General features: G+C 42.2%; 1 protein-coding gene across 3 annotated transcripts; it reads left to right on the forward strand.

The window, feature by feature from the left end:
- The first annotated feature begins 5951 nt into the window (after positions 1-5951).
- Positions 5952-23296, forward strand: csrnp3 (cysteine-serine-rich nuclear protein 3). Of its 3 annotated transcripts, XM_037239074.1 has the most exons (7): positions 5952-6203; positions 6732-6772; positions 15520-15639; positions 17729-17897; positions 19201-19460; positions 19851-20147; positions 21175-23296. In XM_037239074.1, exons 3-7 carry the CDS (start codon positions 15634-15636, stop codon positions 22168-22170), a joined length of 1728 nt encoding a protein of 575 aa, XP_037094969.1. In that variant the 5' UTR covers positions 5952-6203; positions 6732-6772; positions 15520-15633; the 3' UTR covers positions 22171-23296. The 3 variants fall into 3 exon arrangements, with proteins under 3 accessions (XP_037094969.1, XP_037094972.1, XP_037094971.1); XM_037239077.1 differs by lacking the exon at positions 15520-15639; XM_037239076.1 differs by lacking the exons at positions 5952-6203; positions 6732-6772 and having other exon boundaries at positions 14691-15639.
- The last annotated feature ends 440 nt before the right edge of the window (positions 23297-23736 follow it).

Raw genomic sequence — 23736 nt, forward strand, 5'->3', positions numbered from 1 at the left:
CTCTGAGCCTCTCTCTAGCTCACCTGACGAAAAACTGAATGACAGCTAGGTGACAGTTATGCGAGGCTGGAGCTGATTGCAACCAGGCCAGTTCTCCATCGACCGCTCCATCGCTATCTGACGTTTTCCTTCACCGCAACCTGAGGGGCCTACATTTTGGAGCAGGATAAGCGCAATGCGTGCCAAAAGGCCTTCTGAGAAACAATAGCCTAGCAAAACACCAACATCGGTGGCAACAGGGAATATATTTAGCAGCTGGCCGCGCTACGACATAGTCGTGCCTGACACTTAATATCGGCACCAAAAGACACCACGGACACGCGCGAGAAATCTAAAAATAAATGTCTCAAGTGACAAAAGAAGGAGCCCCATGACTTAAAGTAGGCTGACCCACTTTGCATTTGGATACCCTGTGGTGGGTGGGATGGAATAAATAGATGCTAGTTGACTTGGACGTCATGTACAAGTTGCGTGTTTTCAACAAGTGAATGATTCACGGCAACAGGAGTAACGTTGGGATTGTAATTGTAAAATGCCTAATGGCCACCTGTGGGACTTGACAACTATTTCCCAGTCAGGTCAAACATCTATTTACGCGCCATTGTTCCATTCTGGTCCTTGCTCCGTGTGTCAAGCCACTTGACGCCTTGTCAGCTTCTGTGTTAGTTGTTGCAAACATGTCACCGCCACCTTTAAGCCTTGTTTGTTAATGAGCACACATCAACCAATTTTTTTTTAAAGAGTCTTATGTGATCAAACCAAACATAGAGAATAACATTTGTGTATTCAAAACAACTTGACATAGCTTATCCAATCAGTTTGCTCGCCTAATGCTAACGCTACATAGCATCTATGCTACAGGGATTTATCCCTTTTATCAACAGACTGAACACAAATGAGTCATGTAGTTTTTATCTTTTGTGTAGAGTGACCAACATTAGTGCTGTACTGATGAGCTAAGAGGAGCCGAGTAGTCTGACTTATGGTGCCCCGAGTGGCCAAGGCGGGAACACCAGAAGAACAGAACAATTGCCAGTTGATGCAGTGTGATAAAAGCATCTTGCTTCTTTTTAATCATACTTAATTATGCCATTGCTGTATGATACTAACATTATGGAGTGCTATTTTTCTTCATTACCACACATTAGATTAGCTTTGTTTTTGTTCTAACCTTCCTCTCAAATGTGTTACCCACTGGAAGACACTGAGAGTACTAGACTGGGTCCCAAAGAAAGTCCTTGGAAAAACAGATTCATCGGCTTTATCGGAATTACAAAGGTTTTCTTGGAGATGGCAGATCTCTGGTGTAATTATAGCACTAAAGTGTTTCATAAAGGTGAGTAATTTTGGTTCTCTGGCGTAAAGACGCGGTAATTGCAGCATAGAAATGTGCGAAGGCTGCCGTACATTGACTCAAGAAAGGTTGCAATAGACAATACACTTGACTCCTCATTGTGCTCATCTACATATTTTGCTCTTCGCTTTAATGACTTTTTGCGGTACGCTTTCTTTTAATTTCACTTTTGATGCAGCTGTAAAGCATTTTTTTTATTGAACATACAATGGCAATGTATTTTTCAACACTGACTGAAGAGGACTCAAAAAACATTCAAATGTTTGTTCTCTTCTTTTCATAACTACCAGTAGAGCAATAGTGATTTATTTTCAACAAAAACTCTTTATTATACTGGAGCGGATATTATGCAAAATGTATCATGCTTAATTAATCTCTGATGCCGCGAGGGGGCCTTGCAATGTAAGCATATTAAATCACAGGTCACACAGGCTGCAGAACCAGTTGAGATTAATAACAGAGTCGGGGGGGCTTGGGTGCCGAGCATTAATGAATGTTTTTATTAATGTTGGATTAGCGTCGTGTTTGTTTGGATTGAAAATATTTGTCGATTTGTATCCGCTCTCATTAGAATTGTTGCTTGTTGGATTTAAGATGGTGGTACTTGGGGAGCTCAGTATTTTTTGAGGCGGTATTCAGTCTATAAAATAAAAAAACTATTCTCAGTTTGATTCTTTTTGTATGATGTGTGCCATCTTGTGGCGAAATTCAGTTAGCGCAGTGTTTTAATGACTTGGCAAAAAGACATTCAATGACATTCAGGTGTCACTAATTCCTCCCCCGTTTAATGACTCTCTTGGCTCTTAAAGACTTTCCTGGACACATCATTCGGCATCAAATGAAGCACACACTGAGGGAGATGGAGTGATTACAATCACAGTGCACGAGCGAGCTGTACAAAGCCTTCTGTGTCTCATGCTAAAGAATGGGAATACAAATGAGCCTCATCCAGCCTGATGAAACAATAATTCAGCCGGCGTCATGAGGCCCCCGCACGCTTTTACACTCCGGCTTTCATTATTTATGCAACACAGCATTCGCTGGCTGCAACGTGCAGAGGTGCGCGAGGTGTCAGTCCAGGATGCTGCTATGCCTCGTGGCCCATTTGACGTTCATGCTGATTTTTACATGCTGAGAAATGATTGACTGCTGTGCACAAGCTCATTTGTAAATGCTGTCATGGTTACGCTATCGCAGCCCCCCCCCCCCCCCCAACCTCCCACTGGAATTAAGACACACTGGTTCAGTCAAGCATTGATAATCATACATTTGTGTCCTCCTGGATTTTAGTTGTATTCTTTTTTTCATATTGCAGTCATTAGAGATACAAAAATAAATTTGGATGGCAAACTACTAGACTGCTGTTGAGTAGCTTTGCCGCCATCTTGTGGCATCTCTGTGCCGAGGAGGAGCCTCATTTGGAGAAAAGCAGTGCTTTGGCACCATCTTTATGGCATGTATGGACAAATATGAACCTTTCAGCTGGAGTCAAGCACTTGGGGATTTTTTTAAACGTAAAAATAATGTATTAATATAATAATTTGGGTGGTTGTTTAATTATTAGCATGTCCATTCATTTTATTGGGGATAATGTATTTTATATACACAGTCAAACCATCCAAGAAAACATATTGTTGAATTGATCATGGGTCAGCCATATTATAGCCATAATGTATGTGTTTTGCGGTGGGGGCCATGTTAATGTGGCCGCTTGAGTAGTAGTTAGTAGTTAGTCACTTTACAATGATTTACTACCGCCACCTACAGGGCTAGAATGGAACAGTATCACTCAGCATAATTTCTTTTATTATTGTCCCCCAATCGCTCGGGAATTCTGGCAATCCATTCATCCATTCTCTAATTTCACGCCAATTTGAAACATTTTATTGCCATTAAAGTAAAAGTCAAATATATTACGACTGAACTCGTGTTAAACAATCTGAGGCCGATGTAAAATAGTGTGTCTAGTTGTGATTAAAACATGACCGGAGATTAGGGGAAAGTACAACTGCACTGCTTGAATTTTCACAGCACAGATTGGCTGAACACCAGGTGACACCTTACCCCGCTACATTTAGTCACATTATGTGGCACGTATAGCGTAGCCAAGACGCCCCATTTCATTTTGACGTATCACTAACATCTACTCCAAAGTTGTGCTAATGTTGTTAAATACCACTAAACTTTTTTTTTAAACAAATACAGAATATGTTTACAATGTGGCTATTGCGCAAAATGATGAGGAGATTAGCCATTTATGATTTTTAGTCATCACAGATAATTCAAAAACACACACATACATCAACACAACAAGAAGCGTACTCACCCTTGACGTTATCTCCAAGATTTAAAGCTCTTTGTCAAAATAATGCCTCCGGGAACAGTAGCAAGTTGCCCGTTGGCCTCTCTCATGTCTTGCTGGAGTTTCCACAGGCGAGCAACTGTATCGCAGAGGATGACGACAGTAGGAGGAAAAGGACACAGGTCACCACACCCGCCAGGCTTCCACTTTCGTTACAGCCTAAGAGGCCGCTCTAGAGACACATAATAGCCCTAAAGCGATGCGCTTAGTGGTCCGAAAACTGAGCGTGGCAGAGAGTCATAACACAAACTAGGAGAGTAAACAATCGGCCAAAGCTCATTATTAGTGACTTCTGAGGACGTCAAAAGCTTCGTCACACCGAGTGCTTGCGGTGAAAGACGCCGGATGAGCCGTGTTAACTTGAGAGAGCTGCATTATTCACATGAGGCCACAGTGGAGTGTCATGTAAAGCCTGCTCGCCCATCCAGGAGCCATCAAGTTACACAGCCGGAAGATCACTTTCCTCGTCGCACAAAGGAACACTCATGTTGCTGGGTTGCTGCCCACTTACAACCCCTTGGTGGTCTTCTGGTATCTTTTGCACGCTCGTGACACAACAAAGCTTCTCCTGGGTTGAGCTGCGCTACCTGAGAAACTTCAGTGGGCTCGAGATAGCGCCTAGATAAATTGCGATACTAGCCAGGAAGCTACAAAGGAGAAAAGGAAAGTGGCCTTTTGTTTAAACCACAAGTGAATAGCTTTTGTCTTGCTATTTGATTCACCTTTCCACTTTTGGTCTGATTTATTTGCATAATAGTAAGTGAAATGAATTTGAACTGGACAGGTTGGGATCAAGCCATTGACTTAAAAACTCTTCTGTCCCAAACATAAACAATTCCAGATTCTGTTAGCATTTGTTTTAACTTTTGTTAAACCCTGACAGGGGTCCACGATCTTCTGAGTGACTGAGTCATTACAGCATTGCTAAAAGACCAAGTCATTTGATAACCTAAGACATTTGGGCAGTAATGTGAGGAGAAAAAAATAGTCGTGCATCATTATTTCATTACTTGTGGAAACGAGTGAAGACATTAAGCAGTAAAACTCCTCGGCTGGTTAAAGGTCTGCTTTTACACAGAGCACTTCATTCTCATTAGCGCTAATAGGATGTCAAAACAAAAGTTCTTGTCCGAGCCTTTAGAGAATAATCATGCCGTGGTTGGATATTACAATTTTTAACAAAAGATAATTACTGGAGTATAGCACAAAACGTTTCTTAAATATATATTGTCATAATGTATGGTGTTAGCTATCCTTTTTATATAACATTCACTTGATGTTGTGTTCGTCTTTGGCCACTTCATTTGGAACACACTCGCGTAATTCAATACAAGATCAATACAAAACATAAAAATAATGTTCAGTGTTTACGGTCAGAGATAAAAAAATCTAAATTTCATAATTATATATAATAGAATTTGACAATAACGAAATAGTTGCTAGTATAGCTGCCTATTTCCCAATACAGAACGCTATAGCACCATCTACTGTTCTAAAAAAAGAACCACAGGCTGATTTAAATAGTTTCAGCAACGTTCGTGATCTGTTGCTTTCATGAAAATTTCAAAATGCATGTAAGTGCACCAAGTGTGGACATACAGCAGCCGTTCACGATGAAAAATTAAATAAATAAACCCATGCATGAGTAACGAACAACTGGCAAGTGTAGTTGTCGTTTGTCAACCTGACCAAAAGGTGGCGGTGTGCTGCAGGAAAACACTCAACTGCTCGAAAAGAAGGAAACATTTTGTACCAATGGGAAGAGATGGGTAACATAAAGCTGACTCGAAGAGATTAGCTTTGTTTGACACTATCAATGACAAGTAGCATTAATTCAACAATAAGTTTAATATTGTGGTGTATAATTGCGATTGCATCACGCAAAATGACACAACTAATTCCCAAAATATTATTAGGTGCTGTTTTCCAACTTCATTATAAATATATTAGTCACTATATTCTTCTGCGTTTTTTGCATTGGTTCCTCATTAGATGCAAGTGTACCTGATAGTTTTATTTTGTGCTTCTATGTTATTTATTCCAGCATGATGTGACGTCATGTACTATAGCGATACCCCCCAAATACTTACTTCAATAAATAAGACTTTGTTCTTTATCACCAGTATCCAAACGTGCACAGGTTTGCACCGATGCACACTAAACGCGTGCAAAAAAAAAAAAAAACGCTCTGCGGCTGATTCTTGGTGTTTGAGTTCTGATTGGACGGAGAAAGTCACGTTGGCCCGGGAGCCTGTCAGTCTGATGCCGCACCATTGTTCCCCGGTAGCCGGAAAGAAGGCTGCAGCCGCCGCTACTGGAACGGCACCGGTGCACGCGACCATCTACGGGACCGGTTCGTCTCCCGTCCCCCACCCCGGCTTGAATGATCCCACCTCCCGCTGCATGCATGGACAACACACCGAGGCACTGCATGGAACTGAGGGAGGGGCGTTGATTTAATTGACTGGCTGCACAGTGACCTGGATGGTGAGTATAAAGCTCAGACTCAACACTATTAGCCTTTAACTTAGTTGCACATTGACTGCAAGTTTATTTTTGCATGTAAAATTTTGTGTGAAGATCTTCAATTAAAGAGATTCAAATGAGTTTATTACATATCATTTGTCCAAACTCTACTCAGTCTCCAAAATTGCAGCCACATTTTCTTTGTCTTGCCTGAATTGTGTATCATTTTGCATCCTCTGCACAATAGATGTCAGTGCACCCCCCCCCCCCCCCCCCCCTATAATTATGGAGGGAGTGCACATGTGTGCTACAGCTTGACATAAAACTGGTGCAAGGCCAGCTTCCTGAAGTGAATGTGGAGTCCACTGCAGTACAGGAAGTCCCCCCCCCACCCCCCAACTATCCATCTCCCTTATCATCTCCCTTGTTAGTGCAAAGTTTCCTAGCATGATTTCCTCTTTATTTCTGCATCTTACATCAGGTTGCTTCTTTGTGTTATGCAACCTGCTGCAGAAGCTAATGACCCCCGCCCCTCTTATTCCCCCACAGGACAGAAGCAGGCGGCTGCAGTGTAATATCATTTTCTTAAGGTAAGATTGCATTGTTATGGAACTCAACATGTATGTTCTCACACACACACTCAACTGTTGCCACGCTGTCTCAAAAGATCCTGCGGTGGTAACACGACATGTGATGATGCGGTGTAAAGTCAACAAAGACATCTGCAGCAGTCTCGCTGGATTAGACCACAGAGATGCACGCCTCTGATATCATTCTCATTAAAAGATGCCGCTTTAGAATATTTATTGTGAGTTTGATATGCGCTCTTGTTATGAATCAAACTAGCCAGATGAAAACATTTCTCGGCGGTTTGTTTTTGTGAGCCGTTAAAAGGCAAGCTGATGTTTATCTATAAAGGCACTTAATTGTATTAAAGACGCTTGATTATGGGGGATCTCATCACTATATTAAAAAAAAAAAAAAATGCTGGGTTGATTTCATAACCCACTTGCTGAGTGGTCGCCATTTTGGACACTTTGTTGTGTGTTGAAGTTGTCAGGCGTCACTCCAGTTACAATTGTTTTAAATACTCCATTTTATTTTGGAAAGTGGTTGCACAAAATAAAATGATCCCGATACACCTGTCAAACTGAAATTATATACGGGTCAACTGTCTCAGTGCCAACACTATGTGTTGCTACTGTTAGCTAATGCTAATATGTGCATCTGAGTCTCACCTGACATCTCACCGACATAGTTTCAGAGTGACTCCTAAAAATATTTACCTGGTTAATTTCCCTCTAAATGGATACACACTAGGCAGGCACTCCAGAGACACTCGTGTACAAGCGATTGCAGAGTCAATTTTCAATAATTTGTCCACTTTGAAGAACTTCAACTCGAATTAGATCCACTTATGTAAAGCTACATTCTTAGGCGGTATATTTGATTCCAAAATGCTCACTGCATAATAATCAAGATGGCGGAAGCTTTGTGACGGACATCCATTAAACTTACCCAGGAAGGTGTGATGAACGAAGGGTTGGAGATTTTCTTCATTTTGGATTCCTGATGGTGCAGCGGCTCACTCACCTGAGGAACAATAGACGGGACAAACATTTTGGTTTTAACAGTATTACAGTAAACATCCTATTCCTAACTATTTTATAATCTCACTAATAATTCCGACTGCAAATATCGAATAATTTAACACATACAAATAAATTATTTTTAAAGCAAATCTTGAAATTTTAGTCTTTATTCCTGCCTTTCGTCTTCTTTAAAATGTACACCGTGCAAAACAATTATGCCGCCATCTGGTGGATTGGATTGACACCCAAAATGAACTACCCATAGCAGAACAGTTGAGTGTAATTTGATTTGAAAGCGCTGCAGTAGATCCAAATTGACAGTGGCAAACATTCATTTCAACATTTACTAATCAACACATGACAAAATGAAAACCAAAAACACAACAGTGCATTAAATCAGCGTGAATGGGAAAATGAGTGTTTTTACATCTATTAAAAAAATAAAAATAATCACATTCACATCATGATGGAGGTTATATATAAATGATAAGGCTTGTCTGCGGAATGAACCCCCCCAAATCCCACAGCCTTCCCAGCCTGCGTGCGAGATGAAAGCATCCCCGACTCCATGAAATGCTTTGGCAGCTCTGCTTCTGCCAGCAAGCCTGCTTTTTGTGAACTTTGCGATAACATGGGAAAATAGTCATAAATAAGAAATAGACGCATGAATAATGTAGTCGAGCATTGTGATTGACGTGATGGCTGAGGGGTCCTGATTAGGGCTGCAAATGCTTGTGAGTAGAATTAGAGCAAGTCAAAAACACCAGTCCGACTGTGGGACTTGCTTTCCACGCTGGGTGCACTGTAATGGCTTCTTGTTTGTAAATTGTGTTCTTTCAAACACGTGTCTGTGATCCAAAGCCACGGTGGTCATCTTTGCTCTTTAGTTGTGTACATAACGCACAGCCATGCTTGGTCTCCTTTATTGTTCTAAGTGGAGGAAGAACAGATCAATGGTTCTCAGCAGTGTGGCGGAGCTGCAGGAGGGAGGCTGCGGCTTTTCAGTCCGTGAGTGCCGAGCAGCACAACCCCCCCACCCCAACCCTTCCTTTTCATGTGTGCCGAGCAGATCTGTCTGCAGCCTCAGGCCAGTGCAAGTTAACAAATGTACAGCGAGCATGTGAAGTCTCATTTGCATAAATCCGTAGATGTCGCCGCATTTCCATAACTGGATTCCTTTGTGTGTAATTGGGGAATGGATATGTGTCGTTTGGGTTTTGCGGAGGACGACTGAGATTGAAAATGACGACATGTGACAACTTTGCTTAATTATTTGCTGGGTTACGCCATCCGATCTTGATCACACAGCGGGGATCAAACTGCCCACGACACACATTTTGTCAGCTACCAGTGCTGTGTGCACGACATGATGAATTAATAACAGGTACTGGTATAGTACAGGAACAAACGGTACGATAATTACAATAAATAAAAAACGCAGTAGTGCCTTGGGATACAAACGTAATTAGTTCCGACGTCTCAAAACACGTGCATCTCACATCATCATTCCCTTTTTTAAATAAATGAGAATGCCATTACGGGTCCTGTGTTGTTTTTAATATGGAAACTAGCACTCTATAATACTGTAAATTAGAAAAACAATTAAACTGGATTTAAATAATTGAAAGGTTTGCATCATGGTTAGATGTGTGCGCTATGGCTAACTGGTATCAGTTTAATACGGAGCAGATGATCACTGCAGTAATATTCATTATTTGTTTGGTAGAGGATAAAGAATACATGTTTGTGAGGATTGTTATATTGTCTGTTTACATGTGTTGCTCCACCATGTGTGTTCAAATGTCCGTCTTGGAAATGGTTACAACAATGCTATCAATCATTAGCCTCTTTATTGCATTTTGTATAGTTTGTTAGCATTAAGCTAAAGGTTGTTTTAGACATACATTTTTTTTCTATGTATTTTCTTTAAAATCTTGTAAGTCAGGTCATTCTTAGTTAAAGGCAGCGCTGTAATCTAATTCACTTGGCATAAATAAGATGGGTCATTCCTAGATGTGATGTTAATGTAGGCAGATGAAGACTAACTGACCTCTCGCTGACACTCATGTGAGTCATTTTAAGAACAAGCCTCGACAAAACAGCATTGATGAATATCTGAGCGGTGTTTTTTAGTTGGGGTGGGGGGGTGTCGGTCCCTACCCTGACATCATGTGTTGTTGCATAATCATCTGGGCCTCAGCGGAGTCCAGCTGAGACCTACCTTCTCTCTCTATCTCCCTCCATCAGTTTCAGTGCTGCACTTTTTCTCTATCGCCTCTTCCAAGGCCGCCTTTTACGGCCCAGCGCGACACGGGTGATGGATGAGGTCGAACGGAACCCCGAGCCGGCAGCGCTAGCTCTTTTGTGGTTTAAGGGTTTTGTCTTCAAGGCACCGCAATTCCATCAGCCAGTTCCACTGGGATGCTACCTCGCTTTCTCGGGGTGCATGGGAATGACAAAGTGTTTTGGAAAAAAATGTAATGAAATGATCTGCTGTAGAGTGTCACTGTGTAAAAACAAGTGGCATAGTTAGGTGTGAATTGCTCACAACAGTCTTTATATGATACAATCTTTGCTCATAACAGTAAAAAGTAGTCCGCCAGGGGTGTCAAACTCATTTTTGCTGTTATGACTGTCAACATCTTCTATATACATACAGTATAGGCAACACAACAAACTAATGAATAACTAGTTTTGAAATCAGAGACTAGTAAGAATTGTTCAAATATTTTAAAAAGACAAATGGTAATAAAAATTGCTAGCAATGTTGGAATTTTTGAAAAGTGAAGACAATTTGTAATTTTAGTAATGACTCAAAGTCGATGCAAATGTTAGCTTCGCGGGCCACATAAAATGAAGTGGCGGGCCGTATCTGGCCCCCGGGCCTTGAGTTTGACACCTAAGAAAAAATTGGACAAATCACGAGTCTCATTAACGAAGGTTGCGAAAGATCCTAGTGCTAATTCTGATTAGCCTCTCTTGAAAGGTTGACAAGACGTTCGTTGGGCTTCCGTCTTTTAATTGTGTCAGTTCACCTGTTCCCAGGCTGAGCATTAACGGCGTGTTGAAGCTAAGCGCTTTTGATGTACACTACTTTGGCCACCGCAGGCACGCTCTGCCTGACAAGTAGCCACAACGCTGAGATGGGTTTTTCCCGATGAATTGCGGAAACATTTCCTTTAAAGAGGTTCTTTTATCGAGATGCTCCACGCAAGCCTCGGAGGCACGAAACTCCCTCGGGTTGATGTTTTGTAAGTTTAGATCATCAATTTGCTGACGACGTGTAACTGAAAACTAAAATAATGTGGATTCTGCGGAAAGCTCTTTAAGCATTTGTCCGTGTATGAGTAGACTTTTGTCCTGACATTTCAGTCATAGTAGAATGACAAATATATTTCTCCACTTTTGTATGATTTTTCTGCCAACTAGAGAACAATGATGTACTATGAGTAGTTCCACTGCTTATTAAAAAAAAAAAAAGGAGTGTAACGAATTAATGGCGTTTCCATTCATTTCAATGGGGAACGACGATTTGTTCATGGAACAAATTCAACTCCATTCTCAAGGCACAACTGTATTTAAGATTAAAACCATCTTTCTTTGTAAAACTGATCTTTTGTTTGGTGAGGATTCCAATCATGTTTTGGAATGCACCTTTTTATCCAGTGCAGTGGGAGGCGGCCAGCTGTTTTGCATATGACCTCAATATTATTATTATGACTACTCAAGCACATTTATTGGTAAAGCTCATTACGTATGATCGCCGTCTTCGGTTCATCATTTTAAGGAAAGTAAATATATAGGTCAGCGCATAGTGAAGCAAATGCATGGCATCCCGCCAGTGTCTTATGTAAAAGGCCGGAATATAAATGTGATACTCGGACAGACAGAAGGTGCCTTCCAGGGACAAATTGAAGAGAAATTGACCAGACAACCGGAGAATAGTAGGTTAGGATTTGATATATGTTTCGTTGCGGTCGCAAAACATTAATTATTGACATTTTGGATGCAGCAAAAAATATTTTAAAGGATGCTAGCAGTATGTATATAATTATCACAGACGAAACATTTATAAATGTTGTAGGTTCATAGAGATATTGAATAAAAATTAGAATTCCATAGATTCAGTCCCTGTTGCCCTGCACTAGTAACGATTGTTATATGATGTGTATTGATTGTATTGTTTAGGCATGCTCTCAATGGGAATTTCCAAGCTGATCTAAATACGATTTCCTATAGTGTATTCCCATTAGGGAGGAAAACAGACAAAAAGAAGACATGTTTAAATGTGCACAAAGCCGCTGATACCGTTGTATGAAAGAGTCAGTGTTGATTTACATCAACAGATAAACAAGAGCCAGCGTCGTCTTATTTTGCCTGCTGCACCTCCCTCATTAGCCTGACTTGCTCTTTGCTCTTTGTGATGCAGCCGCGTAATCTTGGAGCGCTCAGCGGTGCGCTTCCTCTGGCCTCGTTTTCAAACTGCATATTTCAACGTGGTGGGGGGTGGGGGCGAGGTAACCATTTATGAAGACACAAAACAAAATCTTGAATCAAATAGAAATAACACTAATAGCCACAATATGGACAAAAGTATTGGGACACCATCACACTGTCTGTTACACCGACAAGAAGAAAATATACAGGTATTGTTGTAAAAGTGTGTTTGGTAACGAGGCCTACCACATAGTGAAAATGCAAATAATAATTGTAAATAAGAATGTTTTCTGAGCAACTATCAAACTAAAATTAATTAATTAATTAATTACTAATTATTAATTACTCATTCGGTATTGAAACAACCACAATGCTTACAAACAATGGAAAACATAATAGACAGGCTAACGGATAGCACTTAAAGATAGGGGCTATTTGAACACAAATAGTGGAGCAACACATGTAGACCGATAGCATTAATACTTACAATATATATGAATACCGTAATTTTCGGAATAAAAGTCGCTCCGGAATATAGGTCGCATGAGCCATAAAATGCACAATAACGTGAAAAAAACCATATATAAGTCGCTCCGGAGTACAAGTCGCATTTTGGGGGAAATTTATTCGACAAAATCCAACACAAAGAACAGACATGAACGAGCAACAACAGGCTAAACGATAGGTATGCTAATGTGACAAACACAAACGAAGAGCTGAGAACGGGCCTGACGTAACATTCAGAGTTATTCAAATAACTATTACATAAATAACACGTTTATAAAACCATCTGTGTCACTCCAATTCATTAAATCCATCGATCGTCCTTTATGGAAACAATGCCGCGTATGCGCCACGCCGCTGACGTGTAAATATTCTAAATATTCCACAGACCCATATAACGATATATAAAGTATATATCAAATAACTATCATATAAACAACAATATTATCAAACCATCTGTGTCACTCCAAATCATTAAATCCATCGATCAAATTCCTCGTCCTTTGTCAACAACGCCGTGCGTGCGCCCTGACGTCAGCCTCGTCGTTATTCCACAGATCTAGTATATAAGTATATTATAGCGTTAACAAAGTACAAGGAAAGACGTGGGTTTGGTAAACCGCTCTTTATTTAACAAAACAAGAGTCCAACGAGCCAACAACCACTGAACTGTAACGATAAAAACATATACAAGTTGCTATACAAAATAAAATATATCAAATAACTATAACATAAATAGTTCACCACCACACGGCCCCAAGCATCGGTGTCGACTTCCAGGTGTGTGGCGGCGTGGACTTCCATCCCCGGAGGTGGAAGAGAGCTCCATAGAATAGGACCGGGCGTGCGTAAAAGCCATGTCCGAGCCCCATCCACCGTCCCCGGACAGCCACCCGGCCGAGCGCCGGCCCCCGACTTCCATCCACGGAGGTGAAAGAGAGCTCCATAGAGTAGGACCGGGCGTGCGTAAAAGCTATGTCCGAGCCCCATCCACCGTCCCCGGACAGCCACCCGGCCGAGCGCCGGCCTCCGACTTCCATCCACGGAGGTGAAAGAGAGCTCCGTAGAGTAGGACCGGGCGTGCATAAAAGCCATAATTGTTTTTCAAACCTTCTGTGTCACTTCAAATCATTAAAACCTTCAAACTCTTCGTCCTCCGTGTCACTTAGAAACAAAGCCGCTAATGATGCCGGTAGTACGTGGGGCCCTTCGTCATCTTGTGATCGAATCTTTGTCCTTTATGTAAACAACCACCGCGCCGCGCCACTGACGTCACTTGAAATTCAAATTACAGTAATTCCTTGCTACATCGTGGTTCGTATATCGCAGTTGAACTTTTTTTTTTTCTTTTTTTGAATTTTGAAAATTTGTGAAAAAATTCACATATAAGTCGCTCCTCAGTAAAAGTCGCCCCCCCCACCCAAACTATGAAAAAAAACGCGACTTATAGTCCGAAAATTACGGTATGTTCTTTATACTTGCCTAATATTATTATGATACTCTTATTATAATATTTCATACTGCCCGCTTCACAAATGTCATCCCATCAGTCATAAATTGGGTATCCAGAACTGATGAAGAACCAGCAGCTAAGCTCATCTTAAGATACCTTTCTAACAATTTTCTTTGTTGATCCGTCCAGCTATGACTTGACTGTTTGTCTACTCTCGCCGCAGCCACAGCGTGCTCTCTGGCCTTGGCAGGCAGCTGTTTTCTGACAAAAAAAGCACTAAAAGCTCACTACCTGCACCACATCAAAATGACACGCTTAGTGGCTGCCTGGTGAGTACTGTGCAGAATTTAGCCATTAAAGAGCCAGACACGTCCCTAAGATAGTGCAAAAGCAGAGATCATAACAGCCAATATTGGTTTTTAATCATGATGCCGTTATTGACATTAGCAAACATGGCATTAGCCACCTGTAGTAACTTTCGGGTCTTTAACAACAAGAGCTGCTTATATATTTTGGATTATATGGACGTTAATTGTTTTCCTCATTGACATTAAGATTCTGACATTTGTTATTTTTTGGGACATTAAGCGAGCTTTAGGTTTTTTACATTAAGACTGTCATTGCTGAAATAGCTTTATATATTAGGAAAAAAGTGCTCTGTCGCCATCTTGTGGCTTGAGTAGGCAATTACAAACCATTTTAATAATTAACCCTTTAAAATGCTAAATTTTTTGGCATCACATTTTGGACCTTCACGTTCCCGTAATGTCGTTCCAATGTGGATGTTTTGTAATTTTTTTCTTCCTATCAGATGGCTATACAGTATTTTTTTAACCCCCTCCTTCCCCTTTCCTATCTCATCAGCTACACCTCCTCATCCGTTTCTCCGACGCCCCCCATACCTCTGCCTCCTGCATCCCCCCCCCTCCACTGCTGATAGCCCCTACCCACACGCCCTCCCTTTCCCATCTACCATGTTGGTAAAAATATCTGCAGACAGCAGGAGAGGAGGCTTTCTCGCTTTCTCTCTCTCTCTCTCTCCTCACTGCTCGCTCTCAGACAATCCACCCATGTGACTTCTCAGGCTGACTGTGCCTCAGCTCCATTCAGCCTCTTTGCCTACCAGCCGGCTGCTGCTAATGAGCCTTTGTGTGGCAGGGAGAGCAACACTATGACAAAGAGGGAGCTAAAGTGTGAAAGATTGTCTTATTGCTTCTCGTAATAAAGCATACAGTATCGACAGTCTCATCTCTCAGGCTGCATCCCCCTCTTTGTCTCTCTCTCTCTCCCTCTTTTTTTTTTCTTTTTTTAAACCTCATGCTGATGGACCTCTGGGGCCGCTGCAAGTCAGTGGACTGAGACAAAATGGGAAGCTCTTCATCCATCATGTGTGAATTGCCGCATTAATGATTGTGTAGCCGTCCTGCTGTGAGAAGAGGTGAAAGGAGTCAGAGTCCGCCAGTGGATGCAGGTCAGTGGTTCCCGCGAGGGCCGGCTGGCCGGCGCCAGAGGGAGTTGCCGTGATGCTGCATGCATGTTTGCTCTGTGTGCTTGCCTTTATGAATCACGAGAGGAACAGAAATGCGCGCATGTCTTTTTATATCAATGAGTGATTGGTGATTTGAGGCTTTGAGGTTTTTTTATTGTGATTTTAATTGCTGTGCTATAGTCAGAATAAGACTAACAATCCTTTGGGATATTAAACATTGGTTCACCTGATGTAGAATTATATTTGAGAATTTGGATTTTGAGTTGAGAGACTGCAGTGTATTGTTAATATTTATGTAGACTGTGTTTGTGTACAGGTTAAATATACACAAGACTGGGAAAAACGAAACTGGAATTTTTTGAAATTTTGGAAGTTACATTCTCAGTAATTTAAGGATAAATACCAAATATTGTTGTATGTAAAATCTTTTTTTTTTTCTGACTTACAATATACACATATTTTATATACTGCATATGCCGTACTATAAAATGCGACTACAGAACTGACACCAAAAGCCCACTAGAACTTGATGAAAATGGTACAAATGTACGCTGACTCATATTTAACACGAATTTGAATGCAATTGGTGCATTCCAAACACTGAAATAACCCCAATTATAAGAGGGTGTGTACACTTGTGCAATCACATATTTAAATGATTGCTTTTAATTGAGTGGTACAATTTATTTGAGTACATGGTGGAATTTTTTTCTAAATTTTTTTTAATATGCATCATTTGAAGAGAGATATACGTGTCTATATATATAATATATGGAGAGACTTATATGGACTGTACAAACGTATGTCCAATTCTTGCTTTGGTGTGGGACCTCATGCGCAATTTGTTGCTCTGGACACAGTGTCACATGGGGAAGCAGTAGTTGTGAGGATACACTGCCATCACCATGGCAACCACTTTTTAATATCAAAGCCTAATGCAGCCTCAGCAGAGAGCTAAAGCGGCGTCGTACACATAGGTTGCTAACAATGCGGTCTAATTCGGAACCTTTTGGAAGCTGCCCACGCTATTTCTGGTGGAAATTTCCACAAGAACTAGTTTCTTTGTGATGTCTGGATCAAATATTTGAGATTTGAATTTCCAAAGGGGGAACTGACTTGAGCATTGCTGTAAATTTGAAATGATGGATTGCATACCGATGTTTTAGGGCGTGATGCTTAATCCACAAGGCTGGAGTTGATTGTGGCACCCCCGCCGTTATACAACGAAAAAAATCATAAACCCCCCCGGGGAACAATGAGCCTCTCTTTCTGGCAGCCGAGGTTCTCCTATCTGGCCCGCACCTCTTTCTTCGCATTTCTTCTACCAGGAAGCATTTGCATCTGTAACGACTCGATAGCAGAGCCCCAGATGAAACGCGGCGGCCGTCTGTGAAAGGAACTCCCCCACAAGCCGCTCTGACAGATAGACAGGATGAGGCTCGCCCAAGATGCCGGCCGGCCCCTGCTCGCCGTTCTTCCGAGGCGGGAAGCCGCCGAGCTGCCAGTCATTGCGTGCACAAAGGCAGCTGTGCTGTTCCCGCCGACGGTATCAGCAACTCTGATTTGTTTGAGCCGGGACGGTAAACAAATTAGGCTTGACCGAAAAGAGCGTTGCAGTTCGATTCCCTTGAGCACGGTGCCGAACTTTGATGGGCTGTGAATATCCACTGATTAATTTTTTTATTTGGCATCATCCATTCACTGTTCCACTTTAGTACAAATAACGCTTTAAATATTCCGAACATGGATTTCCATAAATGAGCATTTCCATTGTCACTCATGTTGGTCAAGCCTCCTTTTTTCCCTTTTTCTTGAGCCACACTATAAATGAAGCCAAATGAACTTCCTCTACATCAGATCGAGAATGTAATTAGCGTCTTTCGCTGGCCATGGCTGCTCCTTTGTGCCAAGGTGATCAATTGCCGGGGGAGCGCCGTGCAGGCAGAGCGGCGGGAGAGCTGGCGGTGCGTGTGTGTGTGTATGCGGTCCTAATTGAGTGTATTGAGGATTACACAGGCCTCCTAAACTGGATATTAAATAATGCGTGGCCCCTGCGCTGTCTGTGTTTCAGGTGCAGATGTGTCAGGCCATGAGCGGAATACTGAAAAGGAAATTCGAGGAGGTGGAAGCCTCCTCCTCCCCGTGCTCTTCCTTGAGGGAGTCTGATGATGAGGTATCCTGCAGCGAGAGCGGGGATAGCAGCGACAGCGTCAACCCGTCCGCCTCCGGCCCTTTCACCCGTGAGTACCGCTCGCTAACAAAGCGCCTAATCCGAGCGGGGGGGAAGGAATGTTGTCGTTTCATCAGAGAGGAGGAAACAAAGGAGGTGATGTTAATCACGATGGGACTAATGGTGTTATTTCAATGCCGTGTAGCTGAGCCGGTTTTTTTTTTTTTGTAGGCGACACTATGATATGAATGCACAGTCATAGGCGTGCAGAGAAGAGGCTAAGTGATGCTGAGAGAGCACCGGTGTAATCGAAAAGCGGCATGCGCAGGCAGCTTCCCTTATTAGGAGAAGCATCAGCATGCCAGCCCAGTCAGATGAATGAGATGATGACGTCTCAAGCTGTGCTGCACATGTAGCCTCTAACCCCGCATTTTCTTAAAAGAACATCGTGAATCTACATTCATGCAGCATTAGGACCAAAAGGAGATTCAATAACTGGCTCAACGTGGTCATGTGGATCAAACTCGCAACCTCTGGGTTGGGGGACGACCACTCTACCACTGAGCCACCTTGCCCCTCACTTACCTATTTTGGGATAAATGCTGGGGATGAAATAGCTATCTGAAGAATGACAATCAGTGCCGTACTGATGAGCTGAGTGGAATCGAGAGATCTCAGTGTATAGCCAGAAGATTCTTTTTCTGCTAACAAAGCTTTTTAACATCTTAAAGAACAGACACAGAATGAAATATGACTGTCATGGCATTCTCTGTATCTTTGGAAAAAGATTCATTGCCAAAATAAGGAGAGGAACGCGTCCCTGGGATCTGAGCTTGGCTTCTGTCAACCGCAGCTGCCAGCATATGGGGCCCGGCGAAGATTGACCTTCTGTCGGTTGTCATGTGATGGAGGGCGGATCCAACGACTCACTCGCACACATTCAGGCGCACTTCCAACGTGCCCGTAACATCTGCTAAAACGAGCTCGTCGCATTTGTTTTGCCGCAAAGTGGGCGGGGTCTCTCGATCAGAACACTAAAGCGTTGAACTTTAATGTCTGATAAGGGGACGTGACTATTGTGAAGGAGTACTCTTCAACTCAGGAGCAGCCGGGGGATTATTTATACACCAGTGTTGCCTTCCTCCCCCTCAAAGCTTTCTGTAGTAGCACAGAAGTGGGATGACGTTGTTTTCCTCACAACAGTCATGCGGAGTCCGAGTCTTGCGACTAGCTTCTTCTTCTTGTGATGTATTTTGTTTTGTTGTACAACCAGCACTCAATCGTGCAGTAATTTACTATAAATTTGCTGCTTCATCTCTCATGGCCACCGGGTGGCAGTATAACAATTTTAACAGCTCCATTTTCCTCAACAGCTGGCTCCATCCTAAAGCGAGAGAAGCGTCTGTGCACGAGGAGGGTGCACTTTGAGAAGGTGACCGTGTACTACTTCAGCAGGAGGCAAGGCTTCACCAGCGTGCCAAGCCAAGGCGGCAGCACGCTGGGCATGTCCAACAGGCACAGCTGGGTCAGGCAGTATTCCCTGGGCGAGTTTGCCATGGAGCAGGAGAGGATTCATAGGGACATGCTGAGGGAGCATCTCAAGGAGGAGAAGGTTAACTCTATCAAACTCAAGGTGAACTACACTCATTCCTACATTGGCTTCTTTGGAGCGATTTGCTTTCATTTGCGATACCGTCACCGGAAACATTTGCGTATCGGTCCTGCCTTTCCTCCCCATTTTTTTCTATTTTGGTCTGGCTCTTATACATACTGGGTGTTATATACTGGGTGTAATTCCACTGTCAACCACTACGTCGTAAATTTGAAAGAATAATGGAACAGGAAGTATTTCCGCACAGCCTAATTTAAGTTAAAAAATATTCAATACCATGCAATGTAATCCTGCTTTTTATGCCTACAGAAAATGATGGCTTTAGACTCATTTCATGTCGTATTTCATAATATTACAGACAAAATAGAAACAAACTAATAAAATTGACCCAGATTCTCTGGTGCTTTCTAGCTTACCAAAAACGGAACAGTGGAGTCCGAGGAAGCCAACACACTCACCGCAGAGGACATTTCCGACGACGACGTCGACCTGGACAACACGGAGGTGGACGAGTACTTCTTCCTGCAGCCCCTGACCACTAAAAAGCGGAGGGCACTGCTCCGTACCTCCGGGGTTAAGAAGATTGATGTGGAAGAGAAGCATGAACTTCGGGCCATCCGTGTGTCCAGAGAGGACTGCGGTTGTGACTGCAGAGTCTTCTGCGAGCCAGACACCTGCGCCTGCAGCAGTGCGGGGATCAAGTGTCAGGTAAATGCTAGTTATGTTATGCCCATTGCACTTGCACTCATTCTGTGTTTACAGTAAACTGTAAATAGAATACAATGCTGCCTTGAGATGCGAGTTTCCAAAATACAATTTCTCTGCCTTGACTAGGCTGTATGGTGGCAGTAACCCAAACTTAACAATTAGCCCCTTTGGAAAATGATTAATATTTTGCCAAAAAGGAGGCTTCAAGCTATTAGATGTCACTCCAGGTTGTAGTTTATTGTCAAATTACACGTGAAACGAGAATTACACGTTGTTTCTGTAAAACGACGACAATCTAGATTAGCTTTTTGCCTGCTAGCTTAATGTAAACACAATGGGAAACGCGGATCGAGAAAAGCATTTTAATGTTTTCAGAAATTAATATTTCAACTCAAACCATGCAGCAACACATGTAGATATGTATTATTAAAGAACTCACGGTCATAGTGTTTTCTAGGCGATCTAAAAATGTTGACGCTGCAAACGCCTGTGTACAGTATGACGTTTGTCTTATAGTGCTGCCTAGTGGCCACGGTTAGCAGCGCATTGGGCATGCAGTGTGACCAAAAAATCTTTTTAGTGTAACCAGTGTTATGATAACGTCATTTATCCGTTTAAGACTGCACATCAGATTTTTTTGGTACTGATTCCGAATCTGACTTTTTTTTTTTTTTCCTCTAACAAATTAGGATTTGCTTATCCAATATTAACCATAATAAATTGTAACGTATTTCTAATATTCATTAATTTAGGGTCAGGTTCAGCAACAAGTGGATTGTTTTTTTCTGAAATGTCATAGTTATAAATTACAATGCTAATGTGCTGGAAAAATGTAAAGGCGTTTTTAAATCACCGTAAAGATTCTTTAAGGTCACAAAGTCGTCATTGATTTAAAATTGTCTGTTGATCCGTTTAATTTGAGGAACTATATTTCACAACCATTTGAAAAACCAATTGGAAAATTGGTTTTAAGCATGGCTTCACTTTTGGTTCCATGACAGGAAATGCTTTGTTTCTTCCCCTCTAGGTGGACCGCATGTCATTTCCATGTGGTTGCACAAAAGAAGGCTGCAGCAATTCGAGCGGCAGAGTGGAGTTTAACCCCATCCGCGTTCGGACCCATTTTCTGCATACCATAATGAAGCTGGAGCTGGAGAAGAGTCGCGAGCAGGCGCAAGCTTCCCCCGCCAATGGTTACCTAGGCAACGAGGCAGTCAGTTCCAACTCTCTGGTTCAGTCTCAGCACAGGTTAGACTACTCTTTGCCTGACGCCGTTCCGCAAAGCGCCGGCGTGCACTTGCAGACGGCCGACGAGATGGACGAGCCGCTGGAGGACGAGGATGATGAGGAGGACGAGGACGACGAGGACGACGAGGAAGATGACAACGAAGATGAGGAGGACAGCAGCAGCGTTTTTAGCGGGATTTCAGACTCCAGCACTCAGAGTTTAGCCAACAGCGACTCAGAGGATGAGGAAGACGAAGATGAGGACGAGGACAGGTCGGAGAACTTGTGTCACACGGAGGTGGTGCCATTGGCCTCCGTGCTGTGTTACGGCGACGACGAGAATCACGTAAACGGGAACGCTTATTTAATGAACGCCCCCTCGGCTGAATACTATCAGCTCGCGAATCCAGGCCCCGCCCACAGTGGCACGAGCCGCCAATCAGGCGAACCCTACGGGGAAGCCTTAGCATTCCAAGAGCCAATCAACGGCACCCAAACCCAGGGCGCCTTCCCCAAACAGCCAGTGGAACAGTACTCTACGAATTTTAACATGGGCGGAAGCGCACCGGTGGCCACTCTAAGCCACTACGTCCACGAAAACGACAAAGCGGATTTTGTGGATCCTGAGGACCAGTTTCACAACTATCTGAACAATAACACCCATGCACCGTTCAGCACTCACGGCTCATGCGCGTCGGCCGAGCCGCCGCCGCCGCCGCAGTCCAACGTTAACGGGCACCCCGACTTGAACTTACTTGCAACGAGTACCAAGAATCTCTCTTTACCGGCAGTGTAGAAACGGCCACGTTTGCATTTTGACTTGCAAAGGTTGAATTGAGGCAACTGACTTAAGTCAATTGTTGACTTAAAACAATTGTTTGTTGAAGGCGTTTCACCTTTAATATGGGAGGTTTCTAAAATGTTAGTGTGGTTGCATTTCGCTCCTAAAATTTTGGAAATCCGCTTTCACATGTGCCACCAATTTTTATTTTTTTACTTTTTTATTTTTATTGCTTACAAATTCCAGTCTTCAACCCAATGGAACCCAATTTCCAAGGAATAAACAAGGAGAGTCCTAAAATTTTGAATTAAAAAGTCCAAGTGTGAAATGTCTTCAACCAACTAAACTCCAATCGCCTGAATTCAATTTTTGTGGATTACCATGATTTAGAGATCCAAAATGGACATCTTGGAGTATTACATTCAAAGCCTTTTGCATTGTCCAAACCCAGCACCGTGGCCCATTTTCTCGGTGTCGTCATTCCATCATAGGAATGTTTCAGAGACCTCACATACGACCACGATAAAGCCGATGGAAGCTCAATTACATCACGCCGTGCAATGTTATCTTGTAATTTCAGATGTAAAGTTCTAGTTTTGAGCAAATATTGTACCGTAGATGGAACTTTTATATGTCTATCGTGTGTGTTGAAATGTGTTGCAAAAAGGATTAACGTCAAGTTTATTTATTATTGTTTAGGAAGTATACGTACAGTATATATTGTAAAAGTTTTGATAGTACGCATGCTTTTTTTTGAGGAATTGCAGCAGTATTTAAGGGGAACAAAAAGCCTATTGTTTTGTACAAAAACAAAAAATGTGCTTGTTTTTTTCCCTTCCTATGATATGCTTTTCGATGGTTAGAAAAGCATGAAAAAGCCTGAGTTGTTTGTTGTCATTGGTCAGATTGTAACCTTTATTGGGACTACAGTACAGTGTTTTTCTTGAATTGATACTTGAATGGTGAAAAGGTCGAGAGTTGCCATGTTCAAAGCGTTTCATTAATACAGGGATATTAATTAAATAGCACTTTGAAATGTCTCCAAAAACGATTTAAATTCATACTCAACACAAAGTAACTTCTAAATATTTATTTAAAATAATGTGATTTTTTTTTTTATTGATTTGAATGCAGTACAAATAACATTCCTGTCTGGTCGTTGAAATAAATGAGGTTTATTTATGTTGATCCATTTAATGAGATTGTTGTGTGCAATAGTTATCTACTAAAGCTATGTCACTAATTCTTTGTTTCCTCTACGGCTTAACACTGCATATTTTTCCTTTCTAATTGCCATTACATTGAATATGGATGACAATCACAGCTTGATATTAGATCATAATTGAGTAATTGTAAATGACTAAGTACTAAGAGGGATTTTGAAATAAGCACTTCTTGACAAAAGTAATGAAGCACTCAGCTGCTACCGCAGGATTTCTTAATTTTTTTTAGTAGTTGTGTTAAGTTTGGACCTTGCGCGTGTGTGTGTGTGTGTGTGTGTGTGTGTGTGTGTGTGTGTGTGTGTGTGTGTGTGTGCAGACTGCGTTCAGGCAACGGAGTTAATCAATAAAGCTCTTCGAG

This window comes from Syngnathus acus, chromosome 21 (assembly GCF_901709675.1).
Source record: "Syngnathus acus chromosome 21, fSynAcu1.2, whole genome shotgun sequence".
Lineage (NCBI taxonomy): Eukaryota > Metazoa > Chordata > Actinopteri > Syngnathiformes > Syngnathidae > Syngnathus > Syngnathus acus.

Coding starts and splice junctions, on each gene's coding strand:
- csrnp3 (XM_037239074.1), top strand. Junction 17,898..19,200: donor CGCCTCCGGCCCTTTCACCC/GTGAGTACCGCT, acceptor TTTCCTCAACAG/CTGGCTCCATCCTAAAGCGA. Junction 19,461..19,850: donor TTAACTCTATCAAACTCAAG/GTGAACTACACT, acceptor GGTGCTTTCTAG/CTTACCAAAAACGGAACAGT.